Here is a 22633-nt window from a genome sequence, read left to right on the forward strand (position 1 = left end):
TAGAACTATATGAAGAAGAAGGAGGCATCAAGATTGCAAGACTCATTAACAACCTGTATTACGCAGATGACAAAACCTTGCCTGCTGAAAGTGAAGAGGCCTTGAAGCACTAACTGATGAAGATCAAAGACTGCAGCCTTTAGTATGGAGTACACCTCAATAAAAAGAAAATAAAAATCCTCACAACCGGTACAATAAGCAACATAATGGGAAAAAGACTGAAGTTGTCAAGGATTTCATTCTACTTGGATTCACAGTCAAGACCCGTGGAAGTAGCTGTCAAGACATAAGAAGATGCACTGCATTGGGTAAATCTGCTGCAAAAGACCTCTTTAAAGTGCTGAAAAGCAAAGATGTCACCTTAAAGGCTCAGGTGCACCTGATCAAACCCATGGTGTTTTCAGTCGCCTCCTATGCACGTGAAAGCCAGACAATGAATAAAGAAGACTGAAGAAGAATCGACTCCTTTGAATTGTGGTGTTGGAGACGAACAGTAAATACACCATGGACTGATAAAAAATGAACAAATCTGTCTTGGAGGAAGTGTAACCAGAATGCTCCTTAGAAGCAAATATGGCAAACATAGGGTCTGACATACTATAGACACATTTTCAGGAGGGATCAGTTCCTGGAGAAGGACATAACGCTTGGAAAAGTATAACTAAAAACCAAACCAAACCCGTTGCCATCAAGCCGATTCCGATGCACAGCGACTCTACAGGACAGTGTAAGAACTGCCCCATAGAGTTTCCAAGGACAGCCTGATGCATTTGAGTTGCCAACCTTTTGGTTAGCAGCTGTAGCTCTTAACCACTACACCACCAGAGTCTGCAGGTAAAGTAGAGAGTCAGTGAAATAGAGGAACACCCTCAATGAGATGGACTGACACTGTGGCTGCAACAACGGGCTTAAGCATAACAATAATTGATTGTGAGGACGGTGCAGGACCAGGCAGTGTTTTGTTCTGTTGTACTTGGGGTCGCTGTAAGTTGGAAGTGACTCGATGGCACCTAACAACAACTGAAGAAAAACCTAGGGTTACCAACACTGTAAATCTTTACTGAGGCAGACTACCAGTTATTTTTCCCATGGAGTGCTGGTGGGTTCAAAATGCTGACCTCTCAGTTGGCAGCCAAACTCTTTAACCACTGAGCCAACAGGGCTCAATTCTTATTATCTAGGAATTAGTACAAAGCAAATTCAGGGAGGGGATTACATGAAGTCAAATTCATAATCAGAATCACTATGGCACATGTACAACTAGGACCATCCCTCAATTTCTGAGAGGAAATAAAAGATGGAAATCATCCTCTACTACTATTTCCAACACTAAGAAAGATAGAGGTGGAAAATGACTGTTTCTGTAAGTTTTCAGTAATTCACTGACTAAAGCCAGGCAGTTGAAACAAAATTTATCAAAAGAATATTCACACATGTACACACACTCACAAGCCACCACCATCACATCATTACCAAACACAAAGCAGATCAGATCACTATACTTTTACTTTAAATGATAGGTTTTTCCCCCCTCCTCCTCTCCTTCATTGAAAGGTAAAGAATTTTAAGAGAAGAACAAGTAGCCCTGGTAGAACAATAATTAACTGCTCAGCTGCTAACCAGAAGATTGGCTGTCTGAACTCACCCAGGAGCTCCTTGGGAGAACAGACCTGGTGATCTGTTCCCAAAGTATCTGGTGATCGGCTTTCTTAAAGATTACAGCCAAAAAAACCCTATGGGGCAGTTCTACTCTGTCACATGGGGTCTCTATGAGTTGAAATCTGCTAGACAGCACACAACAACAACAAGGTGGTTACACGGACAACATTTTCTACAAAGAATAAAATAAACCTTTAGTACTTTGGATTATACTTCCTCAAGAAATTCCTACATTTTGTTTTAAACAATATGATAAAGTTGATCTTATTGTCTATATGTAACCTTATGCTCATACTTATTTTCCCCTAAAAATGCAGGATTATAAAACTGATAATAATCGAGGAATAAAAAATTGCTCTCTTCAATGTCAGCTTTCAAAAGAATCACCAGTAAAGCATCTGCTCCCCAAAGAAAGAGAGTGCTCAAGGAGGAAAAGTCCTATTTCACTCATGCACTGGCAGCATAAACCTGGAGAAAGATTTCTATTAAAAAAGAAAAGGGAACACAAAGAGAAACCTGAATAATCAACAGCTAAGGCGAATAGAAAAGAGCCCTAGTGACACAGTGGTTAAGCATTCAGCTGCAAACTAGAAGGTTGCTGGTTCCAATCCACTAGCAGCTCCACAGGAAAATGATGTGGCAGGCTGCTTCTGTAAAAATTACAGCCTCGGAAACACCATAGGCCAGTTTTACTCTGCCTCGTAGGGTTGCTGTAAGTTGGATTTGATAAAGTTACAATGGGTTTGGGTTTAAAACAGATAAATGAAGCTTTTATTCATTTATTTTTTAAACAACTGAATCAGGGCTAATTTTGAGATATATTTTGCTAAGAGTCATAAAATAAACCATAGAAATTATCAGTATCAGAAACAATGATCTTATGCAAAATAAAATTAAGGGTGAAATACAAAGAGCAAGTTTGACTTCTGCAACTTAGGTAAATGAATGTACCCTTTCATTCTAACTTGATATTTTTATTATTTCCAAGTTCAAACTTATTGGATATCACTTATTTCCAATGATTTTTAACTGAAGACATCTCTCTACTGGAAAGGAAAGACAGCCAGACCCAGAAAACAGCCACTTCCCATTCTGAAGTAATGAACAAGGAACACTGAAATGGAAAAATAATTTTTTTTTTTATACAGCAAGACACAAAAATTACCATTTCTTGTCTGTAGATAAGAAAACTTTTGATTAGAACTATCATCATTTTGCCGCTCTGGTGGCACAGTGCTTAAAGAGCTTGGCTGCTAATCAAAAGGTCCGCAGTTCAAATCCACCAGCTGTTCCTTGGCTCCTCGGAAACCCTATGGGGCCATTCTACTCCGTCCTCTAAGGCTGCTATGAGTCAGAATCCACTCAACGGCAACGCTAATGGGCCGTCATATCCTTTTACAATCATGATGGGCACCTTTTAACTAAATAAAATACATTTACTGAAGACTCTCCAAAACTCTAAACCAAACTAAAAATTGTCAGATTGGTATGTGAAATAGTAATTCACAATTATTTTTTAAAATCTTACATGTGAATATATTATGAGCATTTTGTCCAATTTTTCATTATATCGTATGTGTAAAGTACCCATATATAATTTACACATGGTTGCAGTTTTCCACCAGTCTCTTTAACAGCTCAGAAAATAACATGTGATTGGTCTTCTTGTTAGTGGACACTTATATATGTAAACTGAATTTAAAAAGTTAACATATGCAAGCTGGAACTTAATTTTAGAATTCTTGCCCTTTCTAAAGCTAATTCAATAAACCTAATTTTTTCCTTAAGTCATCTTGCCAAATGACCATAGATTTATGAATCAAATTTCTTTCAATTAACAAAAAAACAATGACTTTGCATCCTACCACAATATTTCCTATTATGTACTTTGTATGCTACTATAGAATGGCTTCATGGCATTTTAAAGTATTTCAGGTAGCATAAAACATACAGTTTGCAATCAAGTACTTTAAAATAAAGTTTCTGCTGAACAATGATTAAAAGCTGACAACTCTTCAGGAAATTTCAGCATTGCATCTCTTTTATAAATACTATTTTCTTACAATTATGGTAAAGGGCAATTTAGTTCAGAAACCTACTTCTCACAGAAGTAATTCAGAACACCCCAGTAATCTTCAGGAACAACAAACCATTCACAATCACCTGGACCAATATTTATGTTAACAGAACAGAAGTTGTTATTTTCTTGGTGACCTGGAAAATAAAAGGAAAAGCTGTTATCACGCTATAAATTCTGTGGGAAAACGTATCTTTAAATCACTGGATTATTGGGAGGACTAAAAGAAAAATGAATGCTTAGATAGTGACTATTATATGACAAGCAACAAATACTAGTTACAATCATTACTACTTCTCCCTGTATACATGACTCCTCAATTGCCACTAACAGTATTAAAAGAGGTAAAGAGGTATGGTTTCCAAAACATAGCTGCTCCTTTAGCTGCCTGTGTACATCTCTGTTGTAGTATCCCAATTTAGAGTTGGCACAAACTGTAAACACTTACAACTCTATCTCCCACCACTGGTAGGTAGATTATATTGCCCATGGCACGCGGCTTTTATAATTACAATTAGAAATACTGGGAACCCACCACATATCTACTAAATAAAAATGTCTTAGCATAGGCTCTGAGAACATCTAAACTCTCCAGAATACACTTAAACATAATGTCAGGTTGTGAACTGTTACAGCAGTCAGTATTTATTTATTTATTTAGCTCCATGAATGAAACCCACTACTTGTCTGTCAGTTTGCCCTACTGTGGTAGCTTGAGTGTTGCTATGATACTGGAAGCTATGCCATCGGTATTTGAAAAACCAGCAGGGCCACCCCTAGTGGACAGGTTTCAGCCGTTTCCAGACTAAGACGGACTAGGAAGAAAGGCCTGGCCTTCCAAAAATGAGCCAATGAAAACCCTGTAACAGAGCACTAACTGATACAGTGCTGGAAGATCAGTCTCTTAGGTTGTAAGGCAGTCAAAATATGGCTGTTGACCGTAATGATGTGGGGAAAATAAAGCCTTCAGAATCTTCATTTGCTGATATGGCATGACACAAAATGAGAAGAAACACCTGAAAACATTCATTAGTAATCAGAACATGCAATGTATGAATACAGAAAAACTGGAAGTCAACAAAAACGAAATGATGTTAGCTGAATTGGATTGGTACCTGCCATTTTGTCATATATCCCACTATGCCAGGAATGGCAAAGTGAACACGAATGGCATTTCAATCTTCATTAAAAAGAACATTTGCAGGTCTATCCTGAAGTACAACTCTGTGAGTAATATCCATACACCTACATGAAGACCAGTGAGTATGATTCCTATTCAGATTTATGCACCAAAAATGAACGCCAAAGATAAAAATATTGAAGACTTTTATGACCTTCTGCAATCTGAAACTGTCTGAATGTGCAACCAAGATGTACTGATGATAACAGGTATGCCTTAAGTTATCTACTGCTCCTGTAACAAAAGTAAGTAGATGGCTTTAACAAACAAGTTTATTCTCTCACAGTCTAGTAGGCCAGAAGTCCAAATTCAGGGCATCAGCTCCAGTGAGAGGCTTTCCCTGTCAGTTCTGGAGGAAGGTTCTTGTCATGAGTCTTCCCCTGGACTAGGAGCTTCTCTGTGCAGAAACTCCAGGTCCAAGGGACATGCTCTGCTCCCAGCACTGCTTTCTTGGTTGTATGAGGTCCCTTACTCTCTGCTTGCTTCCCTTTCATTTTATCTCTTTTAAGGTAAAAGGTGGTGCAGACCACACCCCAGGGAAATACCGTTTACATTGGATAGGGGATCTGACCTTAGTAAACATGTTACAATCCTACCCTAAACTTTAATGCAAAATTACAATCACAAAATGGAGGACAACCACACAATACTGGGAATCATGGCCTAACATAGTTCACATATATTTTGGGGGACACAATTCAATCCATGACAAGGTGACTAAACTGGGAAAGTCTGAAACAAAGAAGAATGATCAGTAGTTGAAAATATGGCTTCAGTGATTGGAAGGACACCAGAAGTCACATGCCAGAGAAACTGTTTATTCATCAGAAACACTTTTTTGTAATAACATAATTTGACAACTATACACATGGACATCACCAGGCTGATTATACAGGACTTAAACGGGCTACAGCTGTGGAAAAGATGATGAAGCAGCTCAATATCATCATCAAGAGTAAGCCAGGAGACAACTGTGGACCAGACCATCAACTGCATCAGTTTCCAGTGAAACTGAAGCTGAAGAAAATCAAAGCAAGACCCACAAGAGCCAGTGTGATCTTGAGAACATTCTGTGTGAATTTAGATGCCGTCTCAAAAACAGATTTGAAGCACTGAACACTAACGACCAGAGACCAGTAGAGCTGTCGGAAGATATCAAGGACACTGTACATGAAGAAAGTAAAAAAACAGTCATAAAAAAGATGGGTGGGTCGGGGGGAGACCAAAATGATTGCCAGAAGAGACTCTGAAACTTGCAGGAGCACAGAGTAGCTAAAGGAAACAGAAGGATGTAGTAAAAGTTGAACAGAATATTTCAAAGGACAGTTCAAGAAGACAAGGCCAAGTATTACAAAATGTGCAAAGACATAAGGTCAGAAAACCAAAAAGGAAAAACACAATCAGCATTTCTGAAAGAACTGAAGAAAAAATTCAAACCACTAGTTGCAATATTGAAGGATTCTGTGGGCAAAAAATGAATGACACAGAAAGCATTCAAAAGAAGACAGAAGAAATACACAGTCACTGTACCAAAAACAGTTGGTCAAAGTCCAGCCATTTCAGGAGGTAGCATATGATCAAGAACCGATGGCACTGAATGCAATACCTAAAAACAAGGCTCCAGGAATTGACCAAATACCAACTGAGATGCTTCGAGCAACAGGCACAACACTGGAAGCCCATAACAAGAAAACTGGAAGACAGCTACCTGCCCAGCCTAAGAGAGAGCCATATCTGTGCTCATTGCAATTAGGAGCGATCAAGCAGAACACAGAAATTACCTAGGAACATCATTAATACCACACACTAGCAAAATTTTGCTGAAGATAACTTAAAAATGACTGTAGCCATACACTGACAGAGAACTGCCAGAACTTCAAGCTGGATTCAGAAGAGGATGTGGGAAGAGGGATATCATTTCTGACGTCAGATGTGTCTTGGCCAAAAGCCAAGAATACTAGAAATATGTTTATCTGTGTTTTATCAACTATGTGAAGGCATTTGGCTGTGTGAATCATAACAAACTATAAATAACTACAAATAATGGGAATTCTAGAGCACTTAATTATGCTTATGTGGAACCTGTACATGGATTAAGAGCTGGTTGCTCAAACAGAATAAGGAAACCCTTCACAGTTTAAAACTGGAAACGATGTGTAGCAGGTTTGTATCTTTTACACCTCACTTACTGAATCTATGTGTGGAACAAATAATCTGAGAAGCCAAACAATGTGAAGCAGAACATATCATCAGGGCTGGAGGAAGACTCATTAATAGCCTGTGATATGCAGGTGACACCACCTTACTTGCCAAAAATGAAGATGACTTGGAGTACTTATTGATGGAAGTCAAAGCGTTCAGTGTGGATTACCCCTGAATGTGAAGAAAACAAAAACCTCACTACTGGATGAATAAACATCAAGATAAATGAAAAAAAATGAAGTTACCAATGATTTCATAACACTTGGGTCAACAACCAGTGTCCACTGGAAGCAGCAGTCAAGTAGTAAAACACTGCATTGTACTGGAAAAGTCTGCTGCAAAAGACATCTTTAAAGTTTCAAAAAGCAAGATATTATGTTTTGACTGAAGTGTGCCTAACCTACGCCATGGTCTTTTCAATGGCTTCATATGCATGCAAAAGCAATACAGTGAGAAAGGAACACAGAAAAACTGATGCATTCCATTGTGGTGTTGGCAAAGAATACTGAATATACCGTGGACTGCCAAAAGAACAAACAAATCAGCCTTAGAAGGAACCAGAATGTTCCTTAGAAGCGAGGATGGCAAGTCTTTGGTTCATTTACTTTGGACATGTCACGAAAAACCAATCGCTAGAAATGGACATCATGTGTGGTAACGCAGAGGGTCAGCAAAAAATGAACGAATCTCTCAATAAAGTGGATTGATCAGGTTGAAGCGAACATACCAAAGATCATGAAGATGTTACAGGACCGAGCTATGGTTTGTTCGTTATACATAAGGTCGCCATGAGTCAGAGCACATAAACAGGAACTCAAAACTGCATTTCTCTGAATTAAATTTAGATCTTCAACACTGTCTGAAGGAATTTCTTGGAAAAAATATGGTATGTCTTAGTTTGTGCAATTTAATTCACCCAAATTCTTTTAGGCACAATTGACAAAGAGGCAATCTATTAAGTTTGGTTTTTTTCCTTTAGATTTTAAAGGAAAAAAAAGTAGGACTGCCCCCAGAGGGCCTCCAAGGAGCAGCGGGTGGATTCAAACTGCAGACCCTTTGGTGAGCAGCCAGAGCTCTTAACCACAGCACTGCCAGGGCTCCAAGTTTCTTTTGAAAAATTTCAAATTAAAGAATTTTCCAAATGAAATTAATTTTATTAGAGCAAGCCTTAAATTATGTATAAGAAAAACAACAAAGGTGAACTTTTTGCCCATTAGTAACAAGATATTAGTGACCGACAGGCACCGTATCTTATGACTTACCTAAATTAGTCCATTAATTATCCACATCTTTTTACTTTACCCAATTATTACTGATAAGCATCAGAGAACTTAACTTCTAATAATGGTCTGAGAATAAACATCTCAACCTTTGGGTTCTACCTCTGAATGTACATAACAATCTCGGAGGACCTTATTAAAAAATACTGATGCCTGGTCTCCAAACCCTAGACTTAATCAAACGTGTTTTTAAAAAGAATTCCAGGAGATTACAATAAGTAGATAGAGTTGGGAATCCTAAATTATCTAGAAACAAGCTCTACCTTGGTTTTTTTTTTCTTTTTTTAATAATTTAGTTCATTTTATTGTTTTCGTTGAGAATAAACATGGCAAACATACTACAATCCAACAGTTTCTACACGTACAAATCAGTGACACTGAATTTTTAGTTGTGCCATAATTCTCACGCTCCTATTTGAGTTGTTATTGTTGTCCCTATAGATCTGCCTAATCTTTTGATGAAAGATGAACCTCGGGAGTAACCTCAGTACTGAGTTAAAAGAGTGTCCAGAGATCTTATTCTCAGGGTTAATCCAGTCTTTGTCAGACCAGTACGTCTAGTCCTTTTTCATGAGAGTATTTCTGTTTCTATTTGGGAGCCACTACTGTGGGTGGTGGTAGCCAGGCACCACCTAGTTGTTCTGGACTCGGTCTGGTAGAGGCAGTGACAGATGTGGCCCATCAGTCCTCTGGACCAATCTTTCCTTTGGGCCTTTGGTTTTCATCAATCTCCTTTGCTCCAGCTAGGATGAGACCAGTAGATGTATCTTATACGGCCACTCACAGGCTTTTAAGGCCCCAGTTGCAACTTACCACAGATGGATATAGAACATTTTCTTTAGAGACTATTATACTAATTGAGCTAAATGTCCCCCCAGACCATGGTTCCCAATCCTCAGACCAGTAGCTTGGTCTCTCAGGGTTTACAATTTGTCCGTGAAGCTTCTAGGATTTTGCCCTGGTCAAACTGTTAAGTATATACAATCCCCAGGATCGTATACACAATCCCCAGGATTGTATATACTTCTTGCCGTTCACAAGAGTCACCACTCCTCTACCATCCAGCTAAGGTCTGTCCTCCTGAGACCTCCTCTCCCTCCTAACCATCAAAGATTGTTTCTTTCTTTGTGGAAACATTTTCATGTGTTTTATAACAGCGGCCTCATACAGTATTTGCCCTGTTGTGACTTACTTCACTCAGCATAATGCCCTCCAGATTCCTCCACGTTGTTGAGATTTTTCATAGATACCATGATGTTCTTTACCATTGTATAGTATTCCATTGTGTATGTACCGTAGTTTACCTATTCATCTGTTGATGGTCACTTAGGTTGTTTCCATCTTTTTGCTATTGTGAATACTGCTGCAATGAACATGCGTGTGCATCTATCTATTTGTGCAATGGCTCTTAATTCTTTCTCTAGGATATATTCCTAGGAGTAGGATTGCTGGATCCTCTGGTATTTCTAGCTTAAGAAAGTGCCATATTTTTTTCAACTGGTTGTACCATTTAGCCTTCTGACCACCACTGTATAAGAGCTCATATTTCCCCGCAACCTCTCCACCATTTATTTCCTGCTCTTTTGACTTGTTCCAGTAATATCAGAGTGAGATGGTATTTCACTGAAGTTTTGATTTTCTCTAATGGCTAGAGCAGTTCAAATGCACCAGATGCTCCTTGCAAACCCTATGAGGCAGCTCTGCTCTGTCTCGAGAGGGTCCTAAAAGTCTGAATCGACTCGATGATGGCAATGGGTTTGGCTTTTGCTTATTCTGTCCTTTCTTCTGGTGGCTGTAGGCTTCTTTTGCTGTTCCCTATTTGAGTTGCAGAAGTGGTGGATTGTCCTAAAAATTTTAGAGATTAGATCCTATCGAGTATGTCACAGCCCCCCCAATTTTTTTTCCAGTCTGTAGGTTCTCTTTTTTACTGATGTGGTGAAGTCTTTTGATGAGCTAAGTATTTAATTTTTAAGAGATTCCATTTATCTAGATCATCTCCTGGGTGCTTGTGTATTGTTAATTATGGTTTGTATACTGTTTATGCCACATATTAGGGTCCCTAGTGTTGACTCTCTATTTAACTCCTTGATCTTCATAGTTACTGGTTTTATATCTAAGTCTTTGATCCATTTTGAGTTAGTTTTTGTGTATGGTATGAGGTATGGGTCCTGTTTCATTTTTTACAGACAGACATCAGTTTTGCCAGCACTATTTGTTAAAAAGAGAGTCTTTCTCCCATTTAGTGGACTTTGTGCCTCTGTTGAAGATCGGGTAACCACATATAGATGCATTTATAACTAGGCTCTAAATTCTTGTTCCACTGGTCCACGTGTCTGTCATTGTACCAGCACCAGGCTGTTTTGACTAACATAACTGTATAGGTCCCCAAGTGTCTGTCAGTTTGTTGTACTGCGAGGCTTGCTAAGGCAAAATAAAGAAATGACAAACTAGAAGAGCTGAAGATTTCAAAGGGTGGCTCGAGAAGACAAAATACAGTATTACAATGACATGTGCAAAGATGTGGAGATGGAAAATGAAAAGGGAAGAACACACTTTCTGTTTCTCAAGATGAAAGAACTGAAGGAAAAATTCAAGCCCTGAGTTGCAATATTGAAGAATTCTGCAGGGAAACTACTAAACAACACAGGAACCATCAAAAGAAAATGGAAAGAATACACAGTCACTATACCAAAAAGAATTGGTCAATGTTCAACCATTTCAGGAGGTACCATTTGAGAAGGAATCAATGGTTCTGAAGGAAGAAGTCCAAGCTGCTCTGAAGGCACTGGCGAAGAACAAGACCCCATGAACTGATGGAATATCAATTAAGATGTTTCAACAAACCACTAGAAGTGCTCGCTCATCTATGCCAAGAAATTTGGAGGACAACTACCTAGCCAACCGATGAGAAGTGATCCATATTTATGCCTATTCCCAAGAAAGGTGACCCAACTGAATGCAGAAATTATTTAACAGTATCATTAATATCATATGCAAGTAAAATTTTGCTGGAGATGATTCAAAAGCAGCTGCAGGAGTATATCGACAGGGAACTGCCAGAAACTAAGGCTGGTTTCAAAAGAGGACGTGGAACCAGGGATACCACTGCTGATGTCAGGTAGATCCTGGCTGAAACCAGACAATACCAAAAGATGTTTACCTGTGTTTTACTGACGATGCAAAGGCATTCAACTGTGTGGATGATAACAGATTATAGGTAACACTGTGAAGAATGGGAATTCCAGAACACTTAATTGTGCTCATGAGGAAACTTTACATAGATCAAGAAGCAGTTGTTCAGAAGAAACAAAGGGATACTGATTGGTTTAAAGTCAGGAAAGGTGTGTCAAAGTTGTATCTTTCACCATACCCATTCACTCTGTATGCTGAGCAAATAATCCGAGAAGCTGGACTACATGAAGAAGAATGGGGCACCAGGATTGGAGGAAGACTCATTAACAACCTGCATTATGCAGAAAACACAACCTTGCTTGCTGAAAGTGAAGAGGACTTTCTTACTAATGAAGATCAAGGACCACAGCCTTCAGTATGGATTTCATCTCAACATAAAAGAAATATCCTCACAACTGGACCAATAAGCAAAATTATGATAAATGGGGAAAAGATTTTAACTTACCAACGATTTCATTTCACTTCAATCCACAATCAACAGCCATGGAAGCAGCACTCAAGAAATCAAAAGATGTACTACATCAGACAAATCTGCTGCAAAAGACCTCTTCCAAGTGTTCAAAGGCAAAGAAGACTAAGGTGCATCTGAACCAAGCCATGGTATTTTCAATTGCATGTGAAAGCTGTACAGTGAATAAGGAAGACAGAAAAACTGATGCCTTTGAATTGTGGTGTTGGTGAAGATTATTGAATATACCACGGACTGCCAAGAGAACAAACAAGTCTGAAGTAAAAACAGAACACTCTTCAGAAGCAAGGATAGTGAGACTGTATCTTACATACTCTTGTCAGAAAAAATCAGTCCCTGGAGAAGGACATCATGCTTGCTGAAGTACAGGGTCAACAAAAAAGAGGAAGACCCTCAATGCGGTCTATTGATACAGTGGCTGCAACAATGCACTCAAGCTAACAGTGACTGTGGCCTTAACAGCAGCAGCAGCTGGATATTAGGCTCTGAGATCAATGCAAGGCCTCCTACTTTGTTCCTTTTCTTCAATAATGCTTTACTTATCTGAGGCCTCTCTCCTTTCCAAATAATGATTAGTTTTTCCTTATTAAAGAATGTTGTTAGTATTCAGATTGGGATTGCACTGCATTTGTAGACTGCTTCAGGGAGAAGCGACATTTTCACAATGCTGAGACTACCTATCCATGAGCATAGTGTCTTCTTCCACGTACACAGGATTCTTTTCATTTCTTGTAGTAGTGTTTTTGTTTCTTTGTACGGATCTTTTACATTCCTGGTTAGATTTATTTCTGAATATTTTACTTCTTTAAGGGCTACTGAAAATGGTACTAATTTCCTTTTCACAGTCCTTTTTATCGGAATATAGGAGTCCAACTTTTTTTTTTTTTTTTTTTTTAATGTGTATCGTGTACTCTGGCACCCTGCTGAATCTATTAATTCCAGTACTTTTCTTGTGGGATCTTTAGGTTCTCTACCTACAGTATAATATCATCTGCGAATAAGATAGTCTTACTTCTTCCTCACCATTTTGAATGCCCATTAGTTTTTCTTGCTGTGCTGCTGTAGCTAGGGCTTCCAACACGATGTTAAACAGAAGTGGTGATAAAGGGCATCCTTGTCTTATTTCTGTTTTCAAAGGGGATGTTCTCAGCCTCTCTCTGTTGACAATGATGTTGGCTGAAGGTTTTGTAGAGGTGCCCTAACTATGCTGAAGAATTTCCCTTGTATTCCTATCTTACTGAGAATTTTTAATCAAGAATAGGCATTAGACTATCTACCTGCATCGACTGAGATGATCATGAGATTATTTACTTATGTGGTGAATTACACTAATTTTCTAATGTACCAACCTTGCATACCTTCTATGAATCCCACCTGTTTGAGGTATAACATTTTTTTATATGATGCTGAATTTTATTGGCTAGAATTTTGTTGTGAATTTTTGCATCTATATTCATGAAGGAGATTGGTCGGTAATTTCTTTTTTTTTTTTTTTGGTATCTTTGCCAGTTTTGGTATTGGATTATGCTGGCTTCATAGAATGAATTCAGAAGTTTGCCTTCCTTTTCTCCATTCTGAAATAGTCTGAGTACCACTGCTGCAACCTTTTACCTTTATGTTTGGTAGAATTCTCCAGTGATGGCATCAGGGTCAGGATTTTTTTGTTATTGTTGAGAGTTGTTTTTATTACTTTTTCAATCTTTTCTCTTGGTATGGGTCTGTTCAGATTTCCTACCTCAGTTTGCGTTAGTATAGATAGGTAGTGTGTTTCTAGATATTGTCTATTTCCTCCAGGTTTTCAAATTTGTTGGAGTATAGTTTTTCATAGTACTGTGTTATGATCCTTTTTAATTTGGTTAGGTCTGTTGAAATGTACCCTGTTTCATTTCTTATTTATTTGCATTCTCTCCCAATTCCTTTTGTCAATTTGCCCAAAGGTTTCTTGCTTTTGTTGATCCTTCTGAAGAACCAACTTTTAGTTTGGTTGATTCTATTGTTTTTCCATCCTTTTTATTTCTCCTCTAATTGTTATTGCTTCCTTTCTTCAAGTGGCTGTAGGTTTCTTTTGCTGTTCTCTATTGGAGTTGTGGAGCTAACATTTTAATTTTGTCCCTTTCTTCTTTTTTGATGTATGCACCGACTGGTATAAAATGATGGGAGCACTGTGTTATCTGTGTTCCAAAGGTTTTGGTATCATGTGTTGTCATTCTCACTTGATTCTAGAAATTTTTTTTTTTATTCCATCTTTGATTTCTTCAATATGCATTGGTTTTTAAATAAGGTGTTACCCAGTGTCCATGTATTTCAATTTTTCCCTTGATCTTCCAGTTACAAATTTCTACTTTTATGGCATTGTGATGAGAGAAGATGCTTTGTTTCATCTCAATGTTTTGCATTTTATTGAGGACTGCTTTGCAGCCTACGATGTGGTCTACTCTAGAGAATATTCATTGTGCATTGGAAAAGAACGTGTACTTTGCTGCTGTTGAATGGAGGGTTTTATGTATGTCTGTGAGGTCAAGATGATTGACTGTGGCCTTATGATTCTCTGTATCTTTGCTCAGTTTCTTTTTACATATTCTCTTCTTTACCAAGAGTGGTGTGTTCAAGACTCCTACTATTATTGTAGAATTGTCAATTTCTCTTTTCAGTGCTGTTAGGCTTTATGTATTTTGGAGACCAGTCACTGGATGCATATATATTTATTACGGTTATGTCATCATGATGGACTGTCCCTTTAATCATTATATAATATCCTTCTTCTTTGTCTTTTACGGTGGATTTTGCCTTAAACTCTAATTTCTCTGTGATTAATATTGCCATTCCTCCTCATTTTTGGTTGCTGACTGCATGATATATTTTCTTTATCCTTTGACTTTTAATATATTTATGTCTTTGTATCTGAGGTGTGTCTCTTGTAGAAAGTACATTGATGGGCCATTTTTTTTTTTTAATCCATTTTGTCACTGCCTGTGGGGCACATACATTTAAGCAGTTTACATTTACTGTGATTATCAATGGCTGTGAGTTTACAGTAGTAATGACATTTTCTTTGTTCTTCTTCCTTTCCTGAGTTCCTTCTGTTCATGAAATTTCTTTTTGTTTCTCTATGCAGATTTTGTGTTTACTGAGACTTCATGTTTTACTTAGTCTGATGTGTAGGTTTTTTAAGTCTTTGTGGTTAGCTTGAAATTTATCCTCATCTTTCTAAGTTTGCACCAGACTTTTATCACTTGATATTGCCCTGACTTTACATACATTTGAATATTCTACATTCATACTATGTATTCCCCCTTTTTTTGTTCTACCATTGTCAATTACAGGTTGACGTCTCTAGTTTTGTGTTTTGAATCTTTTACTTTTGTTTTATCCTTGAGAGTTCATTACCTAAAAGTGATTATTTGGATGATATTGACCTGTGTTCTAGTTTCAGCTTGTTGTCTGACGTTGTTGATTCTCTAACCGAAGGCCTCCCTTTAATAACTCTTCTAAGGCTGGTTTGATTTTTACAAACTCTCTTAATTTTCTGTTTATATGAAAATGTCCTAACTGTCCCATCATATTTGAGAGTTTTGAAGGATGTGTTATTCTTGGCTAGCAATATTTTTCTTTCAAGGTTTTATATGTATTCTCCCATTGCCTTCCTGGCTGCAAGATGTCTCCAAAATAATCAGAGCTCACTCTTACTGTTCACCATTTGCACGTCATTTTTCATTTTTCTCGAGCTTTCTGGACAGTCTTTCGTTTTGGCAAGCATGATTATGTCTTGGCGTCATTCTTTTAGAGTTTATCCCATATGCGGTTTGTTGAGCATCTTCGATGGCCAGTTTCTATCCTTCATGATATAAGGAAACATTTTTTAATCGGCAAACTTTCAATCACCCTCTGTTTTTCATTTTCTCCCTGCTTAGGAACTCCAGTTAGGTAGACATTTTTGCTCTTGATTGTGTTCTATACAGTTCGTAAGTGGCATTCATGGATTTGTCTTCAATTTTCCTTATTCTGTATTGGATTGTTTTAAATTTTCTCCTAAAATAGTCTATTACATGGTCCATTTTTTAGATTTTGTTTATCTTTTGGATTTCTAATTTGTTTTTTATGAATTGGACAATCATATAGTCTCCTACGCTGGGAACGAAAACTTGAAGAGGAATGGTGTTGCATTCATTGTCAAAAAGAACATTTCAAAATCTATCCTGAGGTACAATGCTGTCAGTAATAGGATAAAAACCCATACACCTACAGGAAAGACCAGTTAATAGACTGTTCTTCAAATTTACACACCAACCGATAGAGTGAAAGATGAAGAAAGAGAAGATTTTTATCAACTGCTGCAGTCTGACATTGATAGAACATGCAATCAAGATGCATTGAAAATTACTGGCGATTGGCATGCAAAAGTTGGAAACAAAGAAGAAGGATCAGTCGTTGGAAAACATGGCCTTGCTGATGGAAACAATGCCAGAGATCGAATGATAGAATTTTCCAAGACCAACGACTTCTTCACTGCAAATACCTTCTTTCACCAACATAAACGGTGACTATACCTATGGACCTCGCCAGATGGAACACACAGAAATCAAACTGACTATATCTGTGAAGAGAGATCATGGAAAAGCTCAATATCATCAGTCAGAACGAGGCCAAGGGCCAACTGTGGAACAGACTATCAGTTGCTCATATGCAAGTTCAAGCTGCAGCTGAAGAAAATCAGAGCAAGTCCACGAGAGCCAAAATAAGACCTTGAGTATATCCCACCTGAATTCAGAGACCATCTGAAGGACAGATTTGATGCATTGAACACTACTGACTGAAGACCAGATGAGCTGTGGAATGACATCAAGGGGATCACACATGAAGAAAGAGGTCACTGAAAAGACAGGAAAGAAAGAAAAGACCAAGATGGGTATTGGGATACTCTGAAGATTGCTCTCAAACGTCGATCAGCCAAAGCAAAATAAAGAACTGATGAAGCAAAAGGACTGAACAGAAGATTTCAAAGACAAAGTATTATAATGACGTGTGCAAAGAGCTAGAGATGGAAAGCCAAAAGGGTAGAATACGCTCGGCATTTCTCAAGCTGAAAGAACTGAAGGAAAAATTCAAGCCTCGAGTTGCAACAGTGAATAATTCCATGGGGAATATATTAAACGATGCAGGAAGCATCAAAAGAATATGGAGGGAATACACAGAATCATTATACCAAAAAGAATTAGTCAATGTTCAACCATTTGAAGAGGCGGCATATGATCAGGAACCGATGGTACTGAAGGAAGAAGTCCAAGCTGCTCTGAAGGCACTGGCTAAAAACAAGGTTCCAGAAATTGATGGAATATCAATTGAGACGTTTCAACAAACAGATGCAACGCTGGAGGTGCTCACTCGTCTACTCCAAAAAATATGGAAGACAGCTTCCTAGCCAACTGACTGGAAGAGATCCATATTTATGCCTATTCCCAAGAAAGGTGATCCAACCGACTGTGGAAATTATAGAACAATATCATTAATACCACACGCAAGCAGAGTTTTGCTGGAGATCATTCAAAAACGGCTGCAGCAGTACATTGAGAGGGAACTGCCAGAAATTCAGGCCAGTTTCAGAAGAGGACGTGGAACCAGGGACATCATTGCTGATGTCAGATGGATCCTGGCTGAAAGCAGAGAATACCAGAAGGATGTTTACCTGTGTTTTATTGACAATGCCAAGGCATTCGACTGTGTGGATCATGACAAATTATGGATAACACTGTGAAGAATGGGAATTCCAGAACACTTAATTGTGCTCATGAGGAAACTGTAAATAGATCAAGAGACAGTTGTTCGGACAGAAGAAGGGGATCCTGATTGGTTTGAAGTCACGAAAGGTGTGTGTCAGGGTTGTATTCTTTCACCATACCTATTCAATCTGTATGCTGAACAAACAATCTGAGAAGCTGGACTATATGAAGAAGGACGAGGCATCAGAATTGGAGGAAGACTCATTAACAATCTGCATTATGCAGATGACACAACCTTGTTTGCTGAAAGTGAAGAGGACTTGAAGCACTTACTAATGAGGATCAAAGACCACAACCTTCAGTGTGGACTGCACCTCAACATAGAGAAAACAGAAATCCTCATAACTGGACCAGTGAGCAACATCATGGTAAGAAAAGATTGAAGTTGTCAAGGATTTCATTTTACTCGGATCCACAATTCAGAGCCATGGAAGCAGCAGTCAAGAAATCAAAAGACACATTGCATTGGGTAAATCTGCTGCAAAGGACCTCTTCAAAGTGTTGAAGAGCAAAGACGTCACCCTGAAGACTAAGGTGTGCCTGATCCAAGCCATGGTATTTTCAATGACATCTTATGCATGTGAAAGCTGGACTATGAATAAGGAAGACCAAAGAAAAATGGACACCTCTGAATTGTGGTGTTGGCGAAGAATATTGAGTATACCACAGACTGCCAAAAGAATGAACAAATTTGTCTTAGAAGAAGTACAACCAGAATGCTCCTTAGAAGGATGGCAAGACTGCGTCTTACATACTTTGGACATGTTGTCAGGAGGGATCAGTCCCTAGAGAAGTACATCATGCTTGGCAGAGTACAGGGTGAGTGGAAAAGAGGAAGACCGTCAACAAGGTGGACTGACACAGTGGCGGCAACAATGAGCTCCAGCATAATACTGATTTTAAGGATGGCGCAGGACCGGGCAGTGTTTTGTTCTGTTGTGCACCTAGTAGCTATGCGTCGGGACTGACTTGACAGCACCTAACAACAACAATAGTCTATTTTGATGCTTTATCTGTGTTTTCTTTGACTTTGGCTATGTTTGGTTTTGTCTGTACTTTCCATACTTTTGTCTGTGTTTTCCTTGATCTCTTTCCTATCTCCTGGAGAGGCCTGGAGACTTCTGAATTCCCTCACAGATAGTTCCAGTGCCTCTTCTTCTACTGGAAGATCAACTGGTGCTTTATTGTAGCTACTTCCTAGAGCCATCTTGTCCTGCTGTTTCCAAGGGATTCAGGTATTTTATTTACTGATCATAGATTTGTTTCATCCTGTTTTTTTGCTGTTATGTCTGGACAGTTGGGCCAGGCATGCTTCGCTGCTTGTTCATCTGTGGGCACGACAGTTCTCACCACCTTGTCCTGGTGTGCAGGGCTGGCATCTCAGCTATGGTGCAGCAGAGTAGGTCCAGCAGGAAGGGAAAGGATGGAGATGGGTAGCTTCTCTTTTCATCTTTTTGGTATTCTCTTGATGAACAAAGGCTTTTAGTTTTTATGAGGTGTCATTTATCTATTTTGTCTTCTGCTATTTGTGTTTTTCTTATTATATTAGATATGTAGGAAGGAGAGCCAACATGGCACCCTAGGCAGACACACCATGCCATCACCCTGAAACAAAGATCTGACACACTAAATAAAACAGATATGAACATGAATCCTGGAACCCTATGCATCAAATGAAGGGAGAAACGACTAGATCAAACACCAAATGGGAGAAGAAAGCAATGGAAAACAGAGGAGGCGAGATATAAAATGGAGGTCCTTTTCCAATTAACACAGCACAGCACTGTCATCTTGGAGCACAACCAGCAACAACCCCACACAGGGAGTACTAGAAGGCAACTCCAGTGGGCTCCTACCTGGTAGAAACAGAAACACACTTTCCCACCCTGCCCCCTTCTTGTGAGCAGAAGCAAGAACTCTCCCATCTCACCACCAGGGTCCATATCACAACCGCCTCCCCCTGGCACTTATCACTGCTTCCCACCACACAGCTTTTTATTTCTCTTTCTCTCCCCACCCCCACCTAGCTTGTCTGTTACCAATCCCATTCCCATGAGCTCCCATCACAGCTAGAGAGCCACCAACCTGCTGCTGCCTTGGGTCCACTTCACTGTGCCGTTTTTCTTCCTTTTTTTTTCTCCCTCTCACTTAGCCATATACACCACCTCCACCCCTGTCAACTCCCACCACATCATCATTTATCTTTTGCTTCTTTTTTTCTCCCTCTCACCTATCCCAGTATACCACCTCTCCCTCATTTCTGCAGGATGCCACCACTAGACACCCACTGGCCCTCCATCTGCCCAGGCCCCAGCAGTCATGCCTTTTTTCCCCTCTATTTAACCTCGTATGCTATCTACCCTAGACTCCCTTTCACCTAGCCGAGTACATCACATCCACCCACTTCTTACTGGTCCCCACCATGCTGCCATGGCTACAGACCTTCTGGCCTGCTGCTCCCCTGCCCCTACCTGCCGGTTCCATTTTTTTCTTTCTGTTCTCCCCACCTCTACACCTAGCCCTGTAAGCAGATTCCCTTCCCTTCCCACTGGTCTCCAGGTCTACCCTGTCCCCTCTTGCTGGCTCTTGCCATGCCATTTCCCACCTTTTTATCTTCTTTGTTCTTCTGTCCTATCCCTGTAAGTCATCTCCCCCTGTAAGTCAGTAGCCTCTGCTGCGCTGCTGTGGATAAAGTGCTACCGGCCCACTACTGCCCTGGGTTGGCCCCGCCCTCACCTGCTACCTCTCCACTGCACTGTCATTTTTTTTTTTTAGATCTTTCTTTTCTACCTCAACCTAGCCCCATACTCCACTTCCTGCCCCCTTCCAGCCAACCCCTAGGTTGCCCACACCCACTCATCAGCTGCCCTTTTAACTAACCCCCTTCTCTTGCTTTTATTTTTCTCTTCCGCCCCTCACACCCTATCCCCATATACCACCTTTCCTGCTAACCCCTGCTGCACTGCTGCAGCTCAAGTGTCCCTGGCGCTCAGGGCCACAATGAAACCAGGACTTCACCATACCTTCCCTCCCACCACAAGACTGGCTGCTGAATGAAGGGAAGTGAGCTCATACCATTCCCTGTCCAACACCCTTGCCAATGTGGTGAGGGGCTAAAAATGCTCCCACATGCTGGACTAACATCAGGACGCAGTCAGCGTCTGCTCTGTCCACTCTCAGCCAGTTCACCAAACGGCATACAGTGAAGCAGTGTCATGTACCTACAGCTGCCCTGCCCACCCAGGAAAAGTACTAAGAGGTATCATGCCCACACACAAGCAAGCAGCAAAGCACACCTGGCCCACCCGCCCTGATGTATCAAAACAAAAAAGCAATGTAAACAAATGTACAATCGATAAATAAGGAAAGTAATATCTTAATGTGTCAGAGACAAAGACAATATCAAAACATAAAAAAGCAGGACATGCTCCCGCAAGGGACCAAAAAAAACAAAAACAAAAGGAAACAGATAATATTCTAGAAAAAGAAAATGCAGTAGTGGATTTACCTGATGTAGAATTCAAAAGATTAATACCTAGGGCTTTCCAAGAGATTAGGAAAGAGATTACAGAAAACACGAAAACAAGGGAAAAAAATTGGCAAAATCAAGGAAAACAGACAAAGCAATACAATAATTGAGAATAATACAAGAACAGAACAAAAAAATAATTACAGATCATATAAAGACAGTAAGTAGAAATCTAAAAGATAAACAAAATCTCAAAATGGACAACTCATGAGAAGGCTTTACAATCAAATCTGAAACAGAAGACATAGTAAGACTGAAGACAAATCTATAACCTCCCACTTAATGTTTGAGAATGATCCACTCTTAAAAATAGGCCGAACAATGTTGCACCTGCATTTTCTTCTAAAAATTCTATGGTTTTAGTTTGCTTAGTTACGTCTTTAATTCATTTTTAATTTGTTTGTGTGTTGTGAGACATAAATCCAGTTTCATTTTTATGTATGTGGAAATCCAATTCTCCTAAAACCATTTATCGAAGAGACTCTTCTTACTAATGGACTTAACACCATTGCCAAAAATCAGCTGATCATAATTTGTGGGTTTATATCAGACTTTTTTTTCTCTGTTTGTTCTTAAGCAGCTGTGGTTTTCAATCCAAAATGCTTAACACTTCTTCACTCCTTTATTACTGTGTATTAGGCAATTAATACTGCCACATGTATTACTACACTGTAACATTAAAGAAAAAAATTTTTTTCTTAATTACCAGAGCATATTCATTACATCATAACAAGAAAAGTAGCCTTCAAATATAGTACTTTGAAGGTTCAGTGGAAAGTGAATTATTTTCTTGAAATGACTACACAGCATTGTGGTTTTTATACAATGCCACTACTGCTGTCACAAACAACAGCAAGCCTGTTGCTATCGAGCTGATTCTAATTCTCAGGGACCCCATGTGAAAGAGTAGAGCTACATCATAGGATTTCCTAGGCTGTAATCTCTACAGGAGGAGGTTGCCACATCTTTCTCCCAAGGACTGGATAGTGGGTTCAACCTGCCAACCTTTCAGCTGCTGACATTACCACACTCAGCATTCATCACAATATTTCCAACTTGTAAGAAAACAATGAACAGTAAAATAAGAAAAATTAAAACGGTATTTCATAATGGCAATGTTTCTTCACAAAAATAAAAACAAAAAATAAGGCTGCAGCCAAAGTAAGCTGGCTAGGCAAAAAAAAAACTATTTACTGAGGTGAGTTAATTATGTTTGTTTGGTGGTAGTGAGTTAAGACATTTCTAACGAAATAAAGTGATTTAAGATT

General features: G+C 39.2%; 1 protein-coding gene across 2 annotated transcripts in view; it reads right to left on the reverse strand.

Annotated features, from left to right (window-relative positions):
- The window catches only part of LOC135227249 (lysine-specific demethylase 6A-like), a 214575-nt gene that overhangs the window by 19587 nt on the left and 172355 nt on the right, over nt 1–22633 (reverse strand). For both annotated transcript variants that reach the window (XM_064278892.1, XM_064278893.1), the window contains one exon: nt 3759–3873. In XM_064278892.1, coding sequence (XP_064134962.1) covers nt 3759–3873 — 115 coding nt within the window. The remainder of the gene's footprint in view (nt 1–3758; nt 3874–22633) is intronic.

Source organism: Loxodonta africana, chromosome Y (genome assembly GCF_030014295.1).
Source record: "Loxodonta africana isolate mLoxAfr1 chromosome Y, mLoxAfr1.hap2, whole genome shotgun sequence".
NCBI lineage: Eukaryota > Metazoa > Chordata > Mammalia > Proboscidea > Elephantidae > Loxodonta > Loxodonta africana.